The sequence below is a fragment of the Oncorhynchus masou genome, chromosome 13 (genome assembly GCF_036934945.1).
Source record: "Oncorhynchus masou masou isolate Uvic2021 chromosome 13, UVic_Omas_1.1, whole genome shotgun sequence".
Classification (NCBI taxonomy): domain Eukaryota; kingdom Metazoa; phylum Chordata; class Actinopteri; order Salmoniformes; family Salmonidae; genus Oncorhynchus; species Oncorhynchus masou.
Window position 1 is genome coordinate 88,792,644 of NC_088224.1, and position 21,646 is coordinate 88,814,289.

Genomic DNA, 21,646 nt, shown 5'->3' on the forward strand with positions numbered 1-21,646 from the left:
CTGCCTCTAACAACTAGGCTACCTGCCTCTAACCACTAGGCCAACTGCCTCTAACAACTAGGCTACCTGCCTCTAACCACTAGGCCACATGCCTCTAACCAATAGGCTATCTGCCTCTAACCACTAGGCTATCTGCCTCTAACCATTAGGCTACCTGCCTCTAACCACTAGGCCACCTGCCTCTAACCACTAGGCTACCTGTCTCTAACCACTAGGCCACCCGCCTCTAACCACTAGGCCATCTGCCTCTAACCATTAGGCTATCTGGCCTCCTCTAGCCACTAGGCTATCTGCCTCTAACCACTGGGCTAACTGCCTCTAACCACTAGGCTATCTCTCTAACCACTAGGCTATCTGCCTCCTCTGACCACTAGGCCACCTGCCTCTAACCACTAGGCTACCTGTCTCTAACCACTAGGCCACCCGCCTCTAACCACTAGGCCATCTGCCTCTAACCATTAGGCTATCTGGCCTCCTCTAACCATTAGGCTACCTGCCTCTAACCACTAGGCCACCTGCCTCTAACCACTAGGCTACCTGTCTCTAACCACTAGGCCACCCGCCTCTAACCACTAGGCCATCTGCCTCTAACCATTAGGCTATCTGGCCTCCTCTAGCCACTAGGCTATCTGCCTCTAACCACTGGGCTAACTGCCTCTAACCACTAGGCTATCTGCCTCCTCTGACCACTAGGCTATCTGCCTCCTCTAACCACTAGGCTACCTGCCTCCTCTAACCACTAGGCTACCTGCCTCCTCTAACCACTAGGCTACCTGCCTCCTCTAACCACTAGGCTACCTGCCTCCTCTAACCACTAGGCTACCTGCCTCTAACCACTAGGCTATCTGCCTCCTCTAACCACTAGGCTATCTGCCTCCTCTAACCACTAGGCTATCTGCCTCCTCTAACAACTAGGCTCTCTGCCTCCCCTAACCACTAGGCTCTCTGCCTCCTCTAACCACTAGGCTATCTGCCTCTAACCACTAGGCTATCTGCCTCCTCTAACCACTAGGCTATCTGCCTCCTCTAACCACTAGGCTATCTGCCTCCTCTAACCACTAGGCTATCTGTCTCCTCTAACCACTAGGCTCTCTGCCTCCTCTAACCACTAGGCTATCTGCCTCCTCTAACCACTGGGCTACCTGCCTCTAACCACTAGGCTACCTGCCTCTAACCACTAGGCTATCTGCCTCCTCTAACCACTAGGCTATCTGCCTCCTCTAACCACTAGGCTATCTGACTCCTCTAACCACTAGGCTATCTGCCTCCTCTAACAACTAGGATATCTGCCTCCACTAACCACTAGGCTATCTGCCTCCTCTAACCACTAGGCTATCTGCCTCCTCTAACCATTAGGCTACCTGCCTCTAACCATTAGGCTCTCTGCCTCATCTAACCACTAGGCTATTTGCCTCTAACCACTAGGCTATCTGCCTCCTCTAACCACTAGGCTATCTGCCTCCTCTAACCACTAGGCTATCTGCCTCCTCTAACCATTAGGCTATCTGCCTCTAACCACTAGGCTATCTGCCTCTAACCATTAGGCTACCTGCCTCTAACCACTAGGCCACCTGCCTCTAACCACTAGGCTACCTGTCTCTAACCACTAGGCCACCCGCCTCTAACCACTAGGCCATCTGCCTCTAACCATTAGGCTATCTGGCCTCCTCTAACCATTAGGCTACCTGCCTCTAACCACTAGGCCACCTGCCTCTAACCACTAGGCTACCTGTCTCTAACCACTAGGCCACCCGCCTCTAACCACTAGGCCATCTGCCTCTAACCATTAGGCTATCTGGCCTCCTCTAGCCACTAGGCTATCTGCCTCTAACCACTGGGCTAACTGCCTCTAACCACTAGGCTATCTCTCTAACCACTAGGCTATCTGCCTCCTCTGACCACTAGGCTATCTGCCTCCTCTAACCACTAGGCTACCTGCCTCCTCTAACCACTAGGCTACCTGCCTCCTCTAACCACTAGGCTATCTGTCTCCTCTAACCACTAGGCTCTCTGCCTCCTCTAACCACTAGGCTATCTGCCTCCTCTGACCACTAGGCCACCTGCCTCTAACCACTAGGCTACCTGTCTCTAACCACTAGGCCACCCGCCTCTAACCACTAGGCCATCTGCCTCTAACCATTAGGCTATCTGGCCTCCTCTAACCATTAGGCTACCTGCCTCTAACCACTAGGCCACCTGCCTCTAACCACTAGGCTACCTGTCTCTAACCACTAGGCCACCCGCCTCTAACCACTAGGCCATCTGCCTCTAACCATTAGGCTATCTGGCCTCCTCTAGCCACTAGGCTATCTGCCTCTAACCACTGGGCTAACTGCCTCTAACCACTAGGCTATCTCTCTAACCACTAGGCTATCTGCCTCCTCTGACCACTAGGCTATCTGCCTCCTCTAACCACTAGGCTACCTGCCTCCTCTAACCACTAGGCTACCTGCCTCCTCTAACCACTAGGCTACCTGCCTCCTCTAACCACTAGGCTACCTGCCTCCTCTAACCACTAGGCTACCTGCCTCTAACCACTAGGCCACCTGCCTCTAACCACTAGGCTATCTGCCTCCTCTAACCACTAGGCTATCTGCCTCCTCTAACCACTAGGCTATCTGCCTCCTCTAACAACTAGGCTCTCTGCCTCCCCTAACCACTAGGCTCTCTGCCTCCTCTAACCACTAGGCTATCTGCCTCTAACCACTAGGCTATCTGCCTCCTCTAACCACTAGGCTATCTGCCTCCTCTAACCACTAGGCTATCTGCCTCCTCTAACCACTAGGCTATCTGTCTCCTCTAACCACTAGGCTCTCTGCCTCCTCTAACCACTAGGCTATCTGCCTCCTCTAACCACTGGGCTACCTGCCTCTAACCACTAGGCTACCTGCCTCTAACCACTAGGCTATCTGCCTCCTCTAACCACTAGGCTATCTGCCTCCTCTAACCACTAGGCTATCTGACTCTTCTAACCACTAGGCTATCTGCCTCCTCTAACCACTAGGCTATCTGCCTCCTCTAACCATTAGGCTACCTGCCTCTAACCATTAGGCTCTCTGCCTTCTCTAACCACTAGGCTATCTGACTCTAACCACAAGGCTATCTGCCTCCTCTAACCATTAGGCTATCTTCCTCTAACCATTAGGCTATCTGCCTCCTCTAACCACTAGGCTATCTGTCTCCTCTAACCACTAGGCTATCTGCCTCCTCTAACAACTAGGATATCTGCCTCCACTAACCACTAGGCTACCTGCCTCTAACCACTAGGCTATCTGCCTCCTCTAACCACTAGGCTATCTGCCTCCTCTAACCACTAGGCTATCTGACTCTTCTAACCACTAGGCTATCTGCCTCCTCTAACCACTAGGCTATCTGCCTCCTCTAACCATTAGGCTACCTGCCTCTAACCATTAGGCTCTCTGCCTTCTCTAACCACTAGGCTATCTGACTCTAACCACAAGGCTATCTGCCTCCTCTAACCACTAGGCTATCTGCCTCCTCTAACCACTAGGCTATCTGACTCCTCTAACCACTAGGCTATCTGTCTCCTCTAACCACTAGGCTATCTGCCTCCTCTAACAACTAGGATATCTGCCTCCACTAACCACTAGGCTATCTGCCTCCTCTAACCACTAGGCTATCTGCCTCCTCTAACCATTAGGCTACCTGCCTCTAACCATTAGGCTCTCTGCCTCATCTAACCACTAGGCTATTTGCCTCTAACCACTAGGCTATCTGCCTCCTCTAACCACTAGGCTATCTGCCTCCTCTAACCACTAGGCTATCTGCCTCCTCTAACCATTAGGCTATCTGCCTCCTCTAACCATTAGGCTATCTGCCTCCTCTAACCATTAGGCTATCTGCTGCACCGTGGCTTTGACTTGTTGTAACTTACATTGCTGTTCTTTAGTTTAAAGTTGTCGTCAATCTCATCAGCACTGTCGTCATCATCTGACACCTCCCCCTCCTCAACATCCACAGACAGGTAGGGAGGGAGACGCTTTCCCTGGAGAGCGAGAGAAGAGAGAGAGAGAGAGAGAGAGAGAGAGAGAGAGAGAGAGAGAGAGAGAGAGAGAGAGAGAGAGAGAGAGAGAGAGAGAGAGAGAAAACAGAAAATTCAGCTCAACACATTTGGCCTTTACCTTATTTGAATACCTGGACACCATTATAAACATCCCAACAGTAAACTCCACCCCCAACCTCTCACAGAGACATTCCAACAGAGACATTAATGGCGTTAACCTGGCGCACACAGAAAACACATGAATCACAGTTTCTTTCATAAAGCAGAAAGGACACCCCTGCCCGATTCCCGGTTCAACCCGTACCAACCAGCTGTTACTGTCCAGGGCTCCATGTAGAACCCTCCACTGGAGGTCCCCTGACCTCTTTGGTACTAGGGGTTTGTAGAGCCCCCTCTATCTAAAACCCACCATACTCTCCTCCCCACACTGCCACTGATCTGCCTTCACTCATGTTAGGCTCCTAATGTTCTTTACCTTAATGCAAAGGTTGAAGAGAGCCTTACTTCCCACCGCCTCAAACTTCCCCAGGCTAGGAGTGTTAAAATCCAACAAGTCTTCCAGACCCCTTTGCCAATCCCCAGTCTCTGCCGTCACCTGCAGTGGCGGAAACATTGGTGCCCCACACTCCCCTTACCAGCTCAGACAGTGCCTCCTAGACCTCCTCCAGGAATCTCTCCAACAGCCTAAGAGACATTATTCCTGTTTGCTGTGCCAGGACTTCCTGGGATTTCCACCCCTCCTCTCCCAGCAGTCGCAGGTCACCAAGCCTTAGTAAACCCGCTGCCATCAGTCGCCTCTGCAGGGTGGCCGACTGAACCCATCTCAAAGGGATGGCTGGGTTGTTGAAGATAGGCTCCTCCCACACCCACAGCCCAGGCCCCACCCCCTTCTTGTGAGGGCCTTAGCAGCTGCCAGGCCTTCAGCACTGCAGAGTAAAAATCAGAGAGACCTGCTGTACTCAGCCTCTCCAGCCTCATGAGGAGCAGCTGCTGGTCCACCTCTAATCCGCCAGCTCTCCTCAGCAGCGCGCATGCTGGTTCCCTCCCGCAGACATCAGTATGGTACAGCAGTCTCTGCACTGCCTTTAGTCGGAAAGCAGCCACCCTGCTCTCTGGTTCCACCAGGCCCTAACCTTCTTCGTGGACAGTCATGTACAACACTGCCGCCCTCAGCCAGTGATGAACCCAACCAGATAAATTCCACCAGCTTGCGTTGCTGGCCGGCGGGGGGGCTTGAGGACAGCCAGTTTATGCCACAGGGAAGATGCCACCAGGTTGTTGATTATCAGCACCCTTCCTCTATATGACTGTATATGCCTTCTCTCGATCTAAAGAGACCAGTCCAAAGTTCACATTAGAATCTCACAACAAGTCCAACATGTCCCTGATTAAGAACAAGGTGTCCGTGTATGAGCCTCCCGGTACAGAATATGGCTGGTCCTTGTGTACTATAGAGTCCAGATCGGACATCAGTCTGTTCGAGAGGACCTTGGCAAATATCTTGTCGTCCGCACAGAGCAATGCCACAGGCCTCCAGTTCTTACGTTCCCTTTTTTGGGCATGAGAGTCAGAGCCACCCGATATCAGCTCATAGGCAACTCTCCTATCCCGATGCATTCACGCAACACTCAAAAAGTCCCGTCCAATTAGTCCCCAGAATTTTTCATAAAACTCCACTGGGAGTCCATTGACCCCCGATGCACGGCCGGGGGACATCTGGGTTACGGGCTCTGCCAGTTCATGGGACAAGAGAGGAATGTCTATTTTATCCCTCTGTGCCAGAGAGAGCTTAGGAAGTTCTGCAAACAAGACCTGAGCACACATAGGACCAATGTTCTCCTGCAGAAACAACACCTGTACTTTGTTTTACATAATCATCCAACACACTCCTCTTTCCCACATCTCTGGCGCCATTTGTCCTGAACGAGCCTACCCAGAGTCTCCATAAGAAGTCTCCATTTATATTGAGTGAGCCGACCCGAAGAGTCTCCATAAGAAGTCTCCATTTATATTGAGCGAGCCGACCCGAAGAGTCTCCATAAGAAGTCTCCATTTATATTGAGCGAGCCTACCTGAAGAGTCTCCATAAGAAGTCTCCATTTATATTGAGCGAGCCTACCTGAAGAGTCTCCATAAGAAGTCTCCATTTATATTGAGCGAGCCTACCTGAAGAGTCTCCATAAGAAGTCTCCATTTATATTGAGCGAGCCTACCTGAAGTGTCTCCATAAGAAGTCTCCATTTATATTGAGCGAGCCTACCTGAAGAGTCTCCATAAGAAGTCTCCATTTATATGAAGCGAGCCTACCTGAAGAGTCTCCATAAGAAGTCTCCATTTATATGAAGCGAGCCTACCTGAAGAGTCTCCATAAGAAGTCTCCATTTAGATTAAACGAGCCTACCTGAAGAGTCTCCATAAGAAGTCTCCATTTATATTGAGCGAGCCTACCTGAAGAGTCTCCATAAGAAGTCTCCATTTATATTGAGCGAGCCTACCTGAAGAGTCTCCATAAGAAGTCTCCATTTATATTGAGCGAGCCTACCTGAAGAGTCTCCATAAGAGGTCTCCATTTAGATTAAACGAGCCTACCAGAAGAGTCTCAATAAGAAGTCTCCATTTATATTGAGCGAGCCTACCCGAAGAGTCTCCATAAGAAGTCTCCATTTATATGAAGCGAGCCTACCTGAAGAGTCTCCATAAGAAGTCTCCATTTAGATTGAGCGAGCCTACCTGAAGAGTCTCCATAAGAAGTCTCCATTTATATTGAGCGAGCCTACCTGAAGAGTCTCCATAAGAAGTCTCCATTTATATTGAGCGAGCCTACCTGAAGAGTCTCCATAAGAAGTCTCCATTTATATTGAGCGAGCCTACATGAAGAGTCTCCATAAGAGGTCTCCATTTAGATTAAACGAGCCTACCTGAAGAGTCTCCATAAGAGGTCTCCATTTAGATTAAACGAGCCTACCAGAAGAGTCTCCATAAGAAGTCTCCATTTATATTGAGCGAGCCTACCTGAAGAGTCTCCATAAGAAGTCTCCATTTATATTGAGCGAGCCTACCTGAAGAGTCTCCATAAGAAGTCTCCATTTATATTGAGCGAGCCTACCTGAAGAGTCTCCATAAGAAGTCTCCATTTATATTGAGCGAGCCTACCTGAAGAGTCTCCATAAGAAGTCTCCATTTATATTGAGCGAGCCTACCTGAAGAGTCTCCATAAGAAGTCTCCATTTATATTGAGCGAGCCTACCTGAAGAGTCTCCATAAGAAGTCTCCATTTATATTGAGCGAGCCTACCTGAAGAGTCTCCATAAGAAGTGGGAGAAAAGCCAGCAAAGAAAGAGACCAATAGCAAAGCTGAAAAAGCCCCAGTGCCAGAAAGAAAAGGAATCATCTAAACGGTGTCTGAAGGAAGACCTTAACGCACGGTTGTGACCCACTTCCTCGACCTAAACCGTTTCCTGGATGAGAGGACACCATGCCCCTCATTTTTCATAGCATGTTGTACTGATCTTACAAACTTTCTCGGATCAGAAAAATAAGCCTCAAGATGTACTTTTTTCCCCTTGGTCTCATTCAGGAACCTTGTCAGCTACGGACCCATTGAGGAAAAGTCTGAAAAAAGGCCTCCTCATCATCCTCTTCCTCAGACTCACTTTCCTCCTCGTCGTCTCCATCTCCCATCCTGACCACCTGCCCTTTCTCTCTAGTCGGGGTCTCCCCCCCAGGACAAGGCAAAGGTCCCTTGGAGCCTTTGACCACACCAGTCTCTCCCCTCCCAACTCCTTTCATCTCCTCCTTTTTCCTCTTCGGAATGACACCTTCCTCCACCCCCCTAGTCGATTACCCTTCCCCACTATACTCTCCTCATCCACTAGCATAACCTGACTAGACCCAGCCTCATCTACACCACTATCTATAACCTGACTAGACCCAGCCTCAGCTACACCACTATCCATATCCTGACTAGATCCAGCCTCAACTACACCACTATCCATATCCTGACTAGACCCAGCCTCATCTACACCACCATCCATATCCTGACTAGATCCAGCCTCAACTACACCACTATCCATATCCTGACTAGACCCAGCCTCATCTACACCACTATCCATATCCTGACTAGATCCAGCCTCATCTACACCACTATCCATATCCTGACTAGACCCAGCCTCATCTACACCACTATCCATATCCTGACTAGACCCAGCCTCAGCTACACCACTATCCATGACATGACTAGACCCTGCCTCATCTACACCACTATCCATAGCCTGACTAGATCCAGCCTCATCTACACCACTATCCATATCCTGACTAGACCCAGCCTCATCTACACCACCCTCCAAATCCGGACTAGACCCAGCCTCATCTACACCACTATCCATATCCTGACTAGACCCAGCCTCATCTACACCACTATCCATATCCTGACTAGACCCAGCCTCAGCTACACCACTATCCATATCCTGACTAGACCCAGCCTCAGCTACCCCACTATCCATATCCTGACTAGACCCAGCCTCATCTACACCACTATCCATATCCTGACTAGACCCAGCCTCAGCTACACCACTATCCATATCCTGACTAGACCCAGCCTCAGCTACACCACTATCCATATCCTGACTAGACCCAGCCTCATCTACACCACTATCCATATCCTGACTAGACCCAGCCTCATCTACACCACCCTCCATATCCTGACTAGACCCAGCCTCATCTACACCACTATCCATATCCTGACTAGACCCAGCCTCATCTACACCACCCTCCATATCCTGACTAGGCCCAGCCTCATCTACCCCACCATCCATATCCTGACTAGACCCAGCCTCATCTACACCACTATCCATATCCTGACTAGACCCAGCCTCATCTACCCCACCATCTATAACCTGACTAGACCCAGCCTCATCTACACCACTATCCATATCCTGACTAGACCCAGCCTCATCTACACCACTATCCATATCCTGACTAGACCCTGCCTCATCTACACCACCATCCATAACCTGACTAGACCCAGCCTCATCTACACCACTATCCATATCCTGACTAGACCCTGCCTCATCTACACCACCATCCATAACCTGACTAGACCCAGCCTCATCTACACCACTATCCATATCCTGACTAGACCCAGTCTCATCTACACCACTATCCATATCCTGACTAGACCTTGCCTCATATACACCACTATCCATATCCTGACTAGACCCAGCCTCATCTACACCACTATCCATATCCTGACTAGACCCAGCCTCATCTACACCACTATCCATATCCTGACTAGACCCAGCCTCAACTACACCACTATCCATATCCTGACTAGACCCAGCCTCATCTACACCACTATCCATATCCTGACTAGACCCAGCCTCATCTACACCACTATCCATATCCTGACTAGGCCCTGCCTCATCTACACCACTATCCAAATCCTGACTAGACCCAGCCTCATCTACACCACTATCCATATCCTGACTAGACCCAGCCTCAGCTACACCACTATCCATATCCTGACTAGGCCCAGCCTCAGCTACACCACTATCCATATCCTGACTAGACCCAGCCTCATCTACACCACCATCCATAACCTGACTAGACCCAGCCTCATCTACACCACTATCCATATCCTGACTAGGCCCTGCCTCATCTACACCACCCTCCAAATCCGGACTAGACCCAGCCTCATCTACACCACTATCCATATCCTGACTAGGCCCTGCCTCATCTACACCACCCTCCATATCCTGACTAGACCCAGCCTCATCTACACCACTATCCATATCCTGACTAGGCCCTGCCTCATCTACACCACCCTCCATATCCTGACTAGACCCAGCCTCATCTACACCACTATCCATATCCTGACTAGACCCTGCCTCATCTACACCACTATCCATATCCTGACTAGACCCTGCCTCATCTACACCACTATCCATAACCTGACTAGGCCCAGCCTCAGCTACACCACTATCCATATCCTGACTAGACCCAGCCTCATCTACACCACTATCCATATCCTGACTAGACCCAGCCTCATCTACACCACTATCCATGACATGACTAGACCCTGCCTCATCTACACCACCATCCATAACCTGACTAGACCCTGCCTCATCTACATCACCATCCATAACATGACTAGGCCCAGTCTCATCTACACCACCATCCATGACATGACTAGACCCAGCCTCATCTAAAACACCATCCATGACATGACTAGGCCCAGCCTCATCTACACCACCTTATCTAGCCTGACTAGGGTCAGCCTCAACTACACCATCATCACTGGCATGACTAGGGTCAGCCTCAACTACACCATCATCACTGGCATGACTAGGGTCAGCCTCAACTACACCATCATCACTGGCATGCCTAGGGTCAGCCTCAACTACACCATCATCACTGGCATGACTAGGCCCAGCCTCAACTACACCATCATCACTGGCATGACTAGGGTCAGCCTCAACTACACCATCATCACTGGCATGCCTAGGGTCAGCCTCAACTACACCATCATCACTGGCTTGACTAGGGTCATCTTCAAATACACCATCATCACTGGCATGACTAGGGTCAGCCTCAACTACACCATCATCACTGGCATGACTAGGGTCAGCCTCAACTACACCTCCATCACTGGCATGACTAGGGTCAGCCTCAACTACACCATCATCACTGGCATGACTAGGGTCAGCCTCAACTACACCATCATCACTGGCATGACTAGGCCCAGCCTCAACTACACCATCATCACTGGCATGACTAGGGTCAGCCTCAACTACACCATCATCACTGGCATGACTAGGGTCAGCCTCAACTACACCATCATCACTGACATGACTAGGGTCAGCCTCAACTACACCATCATCACTGGCATGACTAGGGTCAGCCTCAACTACACCATCATCACTGGCATGCCTAGGGTCAGCCTCAACTACACCATCATCACTGGCATGACTAGGGTCAGCCTCAACTACACCATCATCACTGGCATGACTAGGGTCAGCCTCAACTACACCATCATCACTGGCATGACTAGGGTAAGCCTCAACTACACCATCATCACTGGCATGCCTAGGGTCAGCCTCAACTACACCATCATCACTGGCATGACTAGGGTCAGCCTCAACTACACCATCATCACTGGCATGCCTAGGGTCAGCCTCAACTACACCATCATCACTGGCATGCCTAGGGTCAGCCTCAACTACACCATCATCACTGGCATGACTAGGGTCAGCCTCAACTACACCATCATCACTGGCATGCCTAGGGTCAGCCTCAACTACACCATCATCACTGACATGACTAGGCCCAGCCTCAACTACACCATCATCACTGGCATGACTAGGGTCAGCCTCAACTACACCATCATCACTGGCATTACTAGGGTCAGCCTCAACTACACCATCATCACTGGCATGACTAGGCCCAGCCTCTGCTGTCTGCGTCTCATTGCCCCCTGCACCTTGACCTCGATTTACCCCACTGGTGCTTGTGCCCTCACCTTGTCTACGGCCTTTATGTGGCACGCAAAGCTCTTATCCCCAAACCCCCACACTAAAAACACAGTAGACTATCTGTGCTGGAAAACCTTGTGTAGAGCCCCTCCCCATGCCTCACTTTAAATGCACATTTAACTGTCGCTCGTTGTTATTCAGAAGCATGAACACTTGGCTCCGGAACGAAACAACATGCTTAACAGCATCTGCCTGAAAACCTGCTGACACGAAACCCACTAGCAAACTTACCAAAACTCAGCTCTTTCCTGATTTGATCATACGTAATAAACAGAGGAAAATTTGCGACTACCACCCTTGTCGAAGGGGTAGAAAGAGGTGAAATTGGCACCAACACACCCATTACACATATTACACTAGCAATGAGCCAACCAACCAAATTTACTCTTTTCATGAACACAACCACAGCTTGGATCATTCTGGAAGCGGAATGTATAAATTCAGCTCCTACCTAATCACCGACTGCAAGCAGAACCTCATCCACCTTAACTCCATTCTCAGGAACACACCTGAATCCATGTCGTAACGACAGTGTCTCCTCCGCACTAGGCTGAGAAACCATCGCGCATACCACACCTTCCAAACCCAAGGAAACTAAAACTCTGTCCTCTTCCACCCAAACTCTGAAATACCCTGTGGATACCCCTCAAACAAATAGTGCATTAACCCACCAGCATATAAGAGAGGGAGAGAGAGAGGGAGAGAGAAAGAGAGAGTGAGAGAAGTGGAGAGAGAGAGAACATGAGAGGGAGAAGAGGGCTGAGAGAGAGAGAGAGAGAGAGAGAGAGAGAGAGAGAGAGGAACAATACGTTCCTTTGAGTCCAGTAGAAAGGCATCCCTCTCAGTGTCAATAACGTCCTCCTTCACACCACTACCACACTCAACCTCTCTCTCTCTCTCTCTCTCTGACTCTCTCTCTCTCAGCCCTCTTCTCCCTCTCACGTTCTCTATCTCTCTATCTCTCTCTCTCTCTCTCTCTGACTCTCTATCTCTCTCTCTCTCTCTCCCTCTCTCTCTCTCTCTCCCACTCTCTCCCGCTCTCTCCCTCTCACGTTCTCTATCTCTATATCTCTCTCTCTCTCTCTCTCTCTCTCTCTCCCGCTCTCTCCCGCTCTCTCCCTCTCTCTCTCCCTCTCACCTTTTCTCTCTCACCCCAGTGGGTGGTAAAGGGAGAACAACAGCTCTGTTTGGAGGAAAGGAGGGATGGATGCAGGGAGGGAGTGAGTCAGACAAGGTGAACCCTCCTGGGTGGCTGTGGACAAGGTTTTTTCATATTTAATCACATAGTGTACCAGGAGTGTGAAGGTGAACGAAAAGGCTCTGGAGCAATGAACCGCCCTTGCTGTCTATGTCTGGCGGGTTCCCCTCTCTCCACTGGGATTCTCTGCCTCCAACCCTATTACAGGGGCTGAGTCGCTAGCTTACTGGTGCTCTTTCATGCCGTACCTAGGAGGGGTGCGTCACTTGACTGGGTTGAGTCACTGACGTGATCATCCTGTCCGGGTTGGCACCCCCCTCGGGTTGGCCCTATCCGGGGGTATCATCGGATGGGGCCACAGTGTCTCCTGACCCCTCCTGTCTCAGCCTCCAGTATTTATGCTGCAGTAGTTTATGTGTCGGGGGGCTAGGGTCAGTCTGTTATATCTGGAGTAGTTCTCCTGTCTTATCCGGTCTCCTGTGTGAATTTAAGTGTGCTCTCTCTAATTCTCTTTTCCTGTCTTATCATGTGTGAATTTAAGTATGCTCTCTCTAATTCTCTCTATTTTTCACTCTTTTTCTCTTTCTTTCTCTCTCCCGGAGGACCTGAGCCCTAGGACCATGCCTCAGGACTAACTGGCCTGATGACTCCTTGCTGTCCACAGTCCACCTGGTTGTGCTGTTGCTCCACTTTCAACTGTTCTGCCTGACCTGTTCACCGGACGTGCTACCTGTCCCAGACCTGCTGTTTTCAACTCTCTAGAGACAGCAGGAGCGGTAGAGATACTCTGAATGATCGGCTATGAAAATGCCAAAGGACATTTACTCCTGAGGTGCTGACCTTTTGCACCCTCTACAACCACTGTGATATTATTATTTGACGCTGCTGGTCATCTATGAACATTTGAACATCTTGGCCATGTTCTGTTCTAATCTCCACCCGGCACAGCCAGAAGAGGACTGGCCACCCCTCATAACCTCGTTCCTCTATAGGTTTCTTCCTAGGTTCTGGCCTTTCTAGGGAGTTTTTCCTAGCCACCGTGCTACTACACCTGCATTACTTGCTGTTTGGGGTTTTAGGCTGGGTTTCTGTACAGCACTTTGAGATATCAGCTGATGTAAGAAGGGCTTTATAAATACATTGACTGACTGATTAATACTAGAGGAGTCCGATAACTGACAATACACTAATATAGTGAACTTTTGGTCAAATGATCATGCGGAAAAATCCAATACATTGTAGTATGTGCTCATATTTCCCAATTCAGCCTCTCTCTCCCTCTCTCTCTCTCTCTCTCTCTCTCTCCCTCTCTCTCTCTCTCCCTCTCTCTCTCTCTCTCTCTCTCTCTCTCCTCTCTCTCTCTCTCTCTCTCTCTCTCTCTCTCTCTCTCTCCCTCTCTCTCTCTCTCTCTCTCTCTCTCTCTCTCTCTCTCTCTCTCTCTCTCTCTCTCTCTCTCTCTCTGCCTCTCTCTATCTCTCTCTCTCCCCCTGTCCCTCTGTCCCTCTCTGTCATTAGTTGATTTTCCACAGTGTGTGAGTGTATGTGTGGGTACTGAACATGTTTCCCACTGTGCCGGGATAGATGAATAACAGATGCATGGTGAGTCTCTCCAAGCTCTGGCTGGTTGGTTACTCTGTCCTAGGCTGTATGTGTGTGTGTGTGTGTGTGTGTGTGTGTGTGTGTGTGTGTGTGTGTGTGTGTGTGTGTGTGTGTGTGTGTGTGTGTGTGTGTGTGTGTGTGTGTGTGTGTGTGTGTGTGTTTGTCTGTCTCCCACCATGACTAATACAGTGGCGGCCTACTTTCCCTCCTATCCCTTTCTTCTCGTTTGTTTCATATGTTTTTTTTTCTTCATTCACTCTCCTTCAAACGCAGTCTCTCCCCACTCCCACTCCCTCTCTCTCCACTCCCCCTCCCTCTCTCTCCACTCCCTCTCTCCCCACTCCCCCTCCCTCTCTCTCCACTCCCCTCCCTCTCTCTCCACTCCCTCTCTCCCCACTCCCCCTCCCTCTCTCTCCACTCCCCCTCCCTCTCTCCCCACTCCCACTCCCTCTCTCTCCACTCCCCCTCCCTCTCTCTCCACTCCCTCTCTCCCCACTCCCCCTCCCTCTCTCTCCACTCCCCCTCCCTCTCTCTCCACTCCCTCTCTCCCCACTCCCCCTCCCTCTCTCCCCACTCCCACTCCCTCTCTCTCCACTCCCCCTCCCTCTCTCTCCACTCCCTCTCTCCCCACTCCCCCTCCCTCTCTCTCCACTCCCCCTCCCTCTCTCTCCACTCCCTCTCCCCCACTCCCCTCCCTCTCTCACTCCCCCTCCCTCTCTCCCCACTCCCACTCCCTCTCTCTCCACTCCCCTCCCTCTCTCCACTCCCTCTCTCCCCACTCCCCTCCCTCTCTCTCCCCCTCCCTCTCTCTCCACTCCCTCTATCCCCCACTCCCCCTCCCTCTCTCCCCACTCCCCTCCCTCTTCTCCACTCCCCATCCCTCTCTCTCCACCCCTCTCTCCCCCACTCCCCTCTCTTCCACTCCCCCTCCCTCTCTCTCCACTCCCTTGGCTCCCCACTCCCACTCCCTTCTCCACTCCCCTCCCTCTCTCCCACTCCCCTCCCTCTCCTCCACTCCCTCTCTCCCCACTCCCACTCCCTCTCTCCACTCCCCTCCCTCTCTCCCACTCCTTCCCTCTCTCTCCACTCCCTCTCTCCCCACTACTCCCTCTCTCTCCACTCCCCCTCCCTCTCTCTCCACTCCCTCTCTCCCACTCCCCCTCCCTCTCTTTCCACTTCCTCTCTCCCCACTCCCCTCCCTCAGCTCAACTCCCCCTCCCTCTCTCTCCACTCCCTCTCTCCCACTCCCCTCCCTCTCTCCCCACTCCCTCCCTCTCTCCACTCCCCTCCCTCTCCTCCACTCCCTCTCTCCCCACTCCCCCTCCCTCTTTCCACTTCCTCTCTCCCACTCCCTCCCTCTCTCTCCACTCCCCCTCCCTCTCTCTCCACTCCCTCAAATCCCCACTCCCCTCCCTCTCTCCCCACTCCCCCTCCCTCTCTCCACTCCCCCTCCCTCTCTCTCCACTCCCTCTCTCCCCACCCCCTCCCTCTCTCTCCACTCCCCCTCCCTCTCTCCACTCCCTCTCTCCCCACTCCCCCTCCCTCTCTCTCCACTCCCCCTCCCTCTCTCTCCACTCCCTCTCTCCCCACTCCCCCTCCCTCTCTCTCCACTCCCCCTCCCTCTCTCTCCACTCCCTCTCTCCCCACTCCCCTCCCTCAGACTCCCCCTCCCTCTCTCTCCACTCCCTCTCTCCCCACTCCCACTCCCTGTCTCTCCACTCCCCTCCCTCTCTCTCCACTCCCTCTCCCACTCCCCCTCCCTTTCTCCACTTCCTCTCTCCCCACTCCCCTCCCTTCACTCCCTCTCTCCCCACTCCCCCCCCTCTCTCCACTCCCCTCCCTCTCTCTCCACTCCCTCTCTCCCCACTCCCACTCCCTCACTCCCACTCCCCCTCCCTCTCTCTCCACTCCCTCTCTCCCCACTCCCACTCCCTCTCTCTCCACTCCCCCTCCCTCTCTCTCCACTCCCCCTCACTCTCTCTCCACTCCCTCTCTCCCCACTCCCACTCCCTCTCTCTCCACTCCCCCTCCCTCTCTCTCCACTCCCTCTCTCCCCACTCCCCCTCCCTCTCTTTCCACTTCCTCTCTCCCCACTCCCCCTCCCTCTCTCTCCACTCCCTCTCTCCCCACTCCCCCTCCCTCTCTCTCCACTCCCTCTCCCCCCACTCCCCACTCCCCCTCTCTCTCTCTCTCTCTCTCTCTCTCTCTCTCTCTTTCTCTCTCTCTCTCTCTCTCGCTCTCTACCTTGATGAGTATCTTCCCCTGTAGACAGTGGGGGCTGGGTAGCTGTATAGAGTCTCTGTGGAGGGCCTCTCCCAGGTCCAGCTTGTCTCGCAGGATCTCTCTGAGGTGCTGGGCTATCTTCTTCTGTTGTTGGATGCTACAATGGTTCTCTATGGACAGGATCACTGGGTACCTGGGGGAAGGGAGAGACATGGAGTTACAATGACTAGAATGGATATCTCCGTGAGTAGCAGAGTTCTATGATACTGGACGGATCTTGCAGCCATATTGCTCTTCACAATACACATCAAGGACTGTAAATGTCCAGCCTCATCTACACCAACCCTGTATTACAGTTTTGTATACAACAAATTGGCTCAGACTGATATGTTGAAAAAAATGTTACATATTTAGCCACCCTAAACATAAATCCTTTCAAACCACACTCTCCCCACAATCTCCATCAGAATTGCCTTGACAGAAGCCCAAGAAACAACAGAAATTAAACCAAATATTTTCAGTGTGTGTGTTTGTTCATTTAGAGGTGAAATTACTTGTGTTCAGACAGCAGCTCAGCTCAAATGTCAAACCTGTCAGACTGACAGCTCTCCCAGAGGGCTCTGAGCCCTTCACTGACCTCTCCTCACCTGTCTCCTTACTCGCACCCGCACACACACACACACGCTCAAATAAACACACACACACATGCTCAAATACACACACACACACACATACACACACACACGCTCAAATACACACACACGCACACACACATACACACACACACGTTCAAATACACACAGACACACAGAGACAGGCATGCACACACACACACACACACACTCAAATACACACACACACACACACACACACACACACACACACACACACACGCTCAAATACACGCAGACACACAGACAGACATGCACACATAGGACTATCTCCTCTCTCTCTCCCAGGTGTATTGGTAAACGAGGTGTGATGTGTAACCGTGCAGACGCTCTTTTCTCCCATCACAGGCAAAGAGCCTCATTCATCATAACAGGTGGCGTTGATGATAAAAATATGGAGAGAAACCTGAGAGAAAGAGTGAGGAATTTGTCACTGTATCATTTCATGAAAGTGTCAAAACAACTCTGTTCCGTCCACTATCCATGCTCTCCTATTAGGAGTAAATACTAATTAAACAGCTAATGGCAGAACAATGAGACATTCTCCTCTCCTCTGTAACTGGTTGTGTTGATGGAGCCCCCTGTCACTCTACATCCTCTCCTCTCATGACCAACTCACCTGGCTGCCTCCTCTGTAACTGGCTGTGTTGATGGAGCCCCCTGTCACTCTACATCCTCTCCTCTCATGACCAACTCACCTGGCTGCCTCCTCTGTAACTGGTTGTGTTGATGGAGCCCCCTGTCACTCTACATCCTCTCCTCTCATGACCAACTCACCTGGCTGCCTCCTCTGTAACTGGCTGTGTTGATGGAGCCCCCTGTCACTCTACATCCTCTCCTCTCATGACCAACTCACCTGGCTGCCTCCTCTGTAACTGGTTGTGTTGATGGAGCCCCCTGTCACTCTACATCCTCTCCTCTCATGACCAACTCACCTATTGTAATGACCTTACCTACCTATTGTTCACCTAATACCTTTCATGCACTACTGCTTAGAGCCTATAAGTAAGCATTTCACTGTAAGGTCTACTACACCTGTTGTATTCGGCGCACGTGACAAATAAACTTTGATATGATTTGAGTGTACTGGAGCTACTGAAAAGTTCTCAGTGACTCTTACTGTCATTTACTTTCATGAGATAAACAGTTGGTTGAGTGTGTCTCTGCATGTACATATATACTGTATGTGTGTGTGATAGAGAAACAATGGTTGAGTGTGTCTCTGCATGTACATATATACTGTATGTGTGTGTGATAGAGAAACAATGGTTGAGTGTGTCTCTGCATGTACATATATACTGTATGTGTGTGTGATAGAGAAACAATGGTTGCAAACTGGCAGCCCTTGTGACTTGAGCATTATCTGTGGAAGTGGAGCATTATCTGTGGAAGTGGAGCATTATCTGTGGAAGTGGAGTATGCATGGGATTGTCACATTGTTTCAGTAACCAACAGAGATTAACAATAAGCATTCAGAAACAGAGAGATAGACAGACAGAGACACAGAAACAAACAGAGACAATAAGAGACAGAGACAGAGAGAGAGAGACAGTGAGATACAAAGAGAGAGCAACAGAGAGAGAGAGAGAGGGACAGAGAGCTACAGAGAGAGAGCTACAGAGAGAGAGAGACAGGGAGAGATACAAATAGAGAGAGAGAGAGAGAGAGAGAGAGAGAGAGAGAGAGAGAGAGAGAGAGAGAGAGAGAGAGAGAGAGAGATGGTCCTGGGGCTCTGTTCACAAACACAAACACACCCCACAGAGCCCCAGGACAGCACCACAATTAGACCCACGAAAATCATGAGAAAACAAAAAGATAATTACTTGACACATTGGAAAGAATTAACAAAAAAACTATTAACAATTAACAAACTTAAGGAAAGCTTTGACTATGTACAGACTCAGTGAGCATATCCTTGCTATTGAGAAAGGCCGCCGTAGGCAGATATGGCTCTCAAGAGAAGACAGGCTATGTGCTCACTGCCCACAAAATGAGGTGGAAACTGAGCTGCACTTCATAACCTCCTGCCAAATGTATGACCATATTAGAGATACATTTTTCCCTCTGATTACACAGATCCACAAAGTATTCGAAAACAAACCCAATTTTGATAAAATCCCATATATACTGGGTGAAATTCCACAGTGTGCCATCACAGCAGCAAGATTTGTGACCTGTTGCCACAAGAAAAGGGCAACCAGTGAATAATGTGTAATGTAATGTTTACTGTGGCCATGCCAATAAAGCCCCTTAAATTGAATTTTATTTAATTGAATTGAATTGAGAGCTGCAGGACTGTTTTGCTAGCACCGACTAGAATATGTATACCACATCAGTCACTGGCTTCATCAATAAGTGCATCTGTGAAGTCATCCCCACAGTGACCGTACGTACATTCCCCAACCAGAAGCCATGGATTACAGGCAACATCCGCACTGAGCTGAAGGGTAGAGTGCAAACGGCCCAGTAGCCTAGTGGGCGGCAGGGTAGATGGGGCGCCAAGGTAGATGGGGCAGCAGGGTAACCTAATTATTATATTATTATTATATTACTAATACAATTTGATTTGATTTGATTTAGAGCTACCGCTTTCAAGGAGGGGAACTTTAACCCGGACGCTTATGAGAAATCCCGCTATGCCCTCCGATGAACAATCAAACAGGCAAAGCGTCAATACAGGACTAAGGCTCCAACGCTCTTCAGATGGCTTGCAAACTATAACGGACTACAAAGAGAAGTAGAGCCTCAAGCTGCACAGTGACACGAGCCTACCAGGTGAGTTAAATCACTTCTATGCTCGCTTCGAGGCAAGCAACACTGAAGCATGCATGAAAGCATCAGCTGGCTCCGGGGATGTGCATGTGCTGACCAACTGGCAAGTGTCTTCAGTGTCTTCACTGACATATTCAACCTGGTACACAGATGATGCAAACTTTATTGCACTCCACACAACCCTGTCCCACCTGAACAAAAGGAACACCTATGTGAGAATGCTATTCATTGACTACAGCTCAGCGTTCAACACCATAGTGCCCCCAAAGCTCATCAATAACCTAAGGACCCTGGGACTAAACACCTCCCTCTGCAACTGGATCCTGGACTTCCTGACCGGCCGCCCCCGGTGGTAAGGGTAGGTAACAACACATCTGCCACGCTGGTCCTCAACACGGGGGCCCCTCGGGGGTGCCTGCTTAGCCCCCTCCTGTACTTCCTGTTCACCCATGACTGCAAGGCCAAGCAGAACTCCAATACCCAACAACAACAGTGGCCTGATCACCGACAATGATGAGACAGACTATAGGGAGGAGGTCAGAGACCTGGCCGTGTGGTGCCAGAACAACAACCTATCCCTCAATGTGATCAAGACAACAGTGATGATTGTGGACTACAGGAAAAGGGGGACTGAGCACACCCCCATTCTCATCGACGGGGCTGTAGAGGAGCGGGTTGAGAGCTTCAAGTTCCTTGGTGTCCACATCAAACACACCAAGACAGTCGTAAATAGGACAACGCCTATTCCCACTCAGGAGACTGAAAAGTCTTGGGTCTTCAGATCCTCAAAAAGTTATACAGCTACACCATCGAGAGCATCCTGACTGGTTGCATCACTACCTGATGCGGCATCTGCTCGGCCTCTGACCCTACAGAGGGTAGTGCGTACGGCCCAGTACATCACTGGGGCCAAGCTTCATGCCATCCAGGACCTCTATACCAGGTGGTGTCAAGTCATAGACTGTTTTCTCTGCTACCCCATGGCAAGCTGTACCGGAGCGCCGAGAGAGAGAGAGAGAGAGAGAGAGAGAGACAGAGAGAGAGAGACAGAGAGAGAGAGAGAGACAGAGAGAGAGAGACAGAGAAAGATAGAGAGGGAGAGAGAGAGAGAGAGAGAGAGGGAGAAAGATAGAGAGAGAGAGAGAGAGAGAGAGAGAGACAGAGAGAGAGAGAGAGAGACAGAGAGAGAAAGACAGAGAAAGATAGAGAGAGAGAGAGAGAGAGAGAGAGAGAGAGAGAGAGAGAGAGAAAGATCGAGAGAGACAGAGAGAGAGGGAGAGAGACAGAGAGAGAGGGAGAGAGACAGAGACAGACAGACAGACAGACAGACAGACAGACAGACAGACAGACAGACAGACAGACAGACACTGTGTCTCAGAGCAGATGTTTCAGTAATAGAGGATAATACCAGGTATCCCTGTGTGCCTCGAATGAACACAAATCCTGCTGTTTTTCATTTAGAAAAGTTAACTTTGTTGAAAGTACTGTTGCATAATGTTGAAATGGAAAGTTTCTCTGAATAAACTGTGTGAGAAGAGCTACTTTAACACTAATTGGTTGCATATCAGAGAGAAGGGGACAGATGAATATGTGCTCTGGGGAACACCATCTCCTTACAGTGAAGAATCGT

At 50.5% G+C, this 21,646-nt stretch overlaps 1 protein-coding gene across 1 annotated transcript in view; it reads right to left on the minus strand.

The window, feature by feature from the left end:
- Positions 1-21,646, minus strand: part of LOC135553473 (1-phosphatidylinositol 4,5-bisphosphate phosphodiesterase eta-1-like) — a 227,314-nt gene that overhangs the window by 60,592 nt on the left and 145,076 nt on the right. The window contains exons 8-9 of the mRNA XM_064985579.1: positions 16,595-16,766; positions 3,896-4,006 (exon numbers count right to left, since the gene is read on the minus strand). Of these exons, the coding sequence (XP_064841651.1) occupies positions 3,896-4,006; positions 16,595-16,766 (283 nt within the window). The remainder of the gene's footprint in view (positions 1-3,895; positions 4,007-16,594; positions 16,767-21,646) is intronic.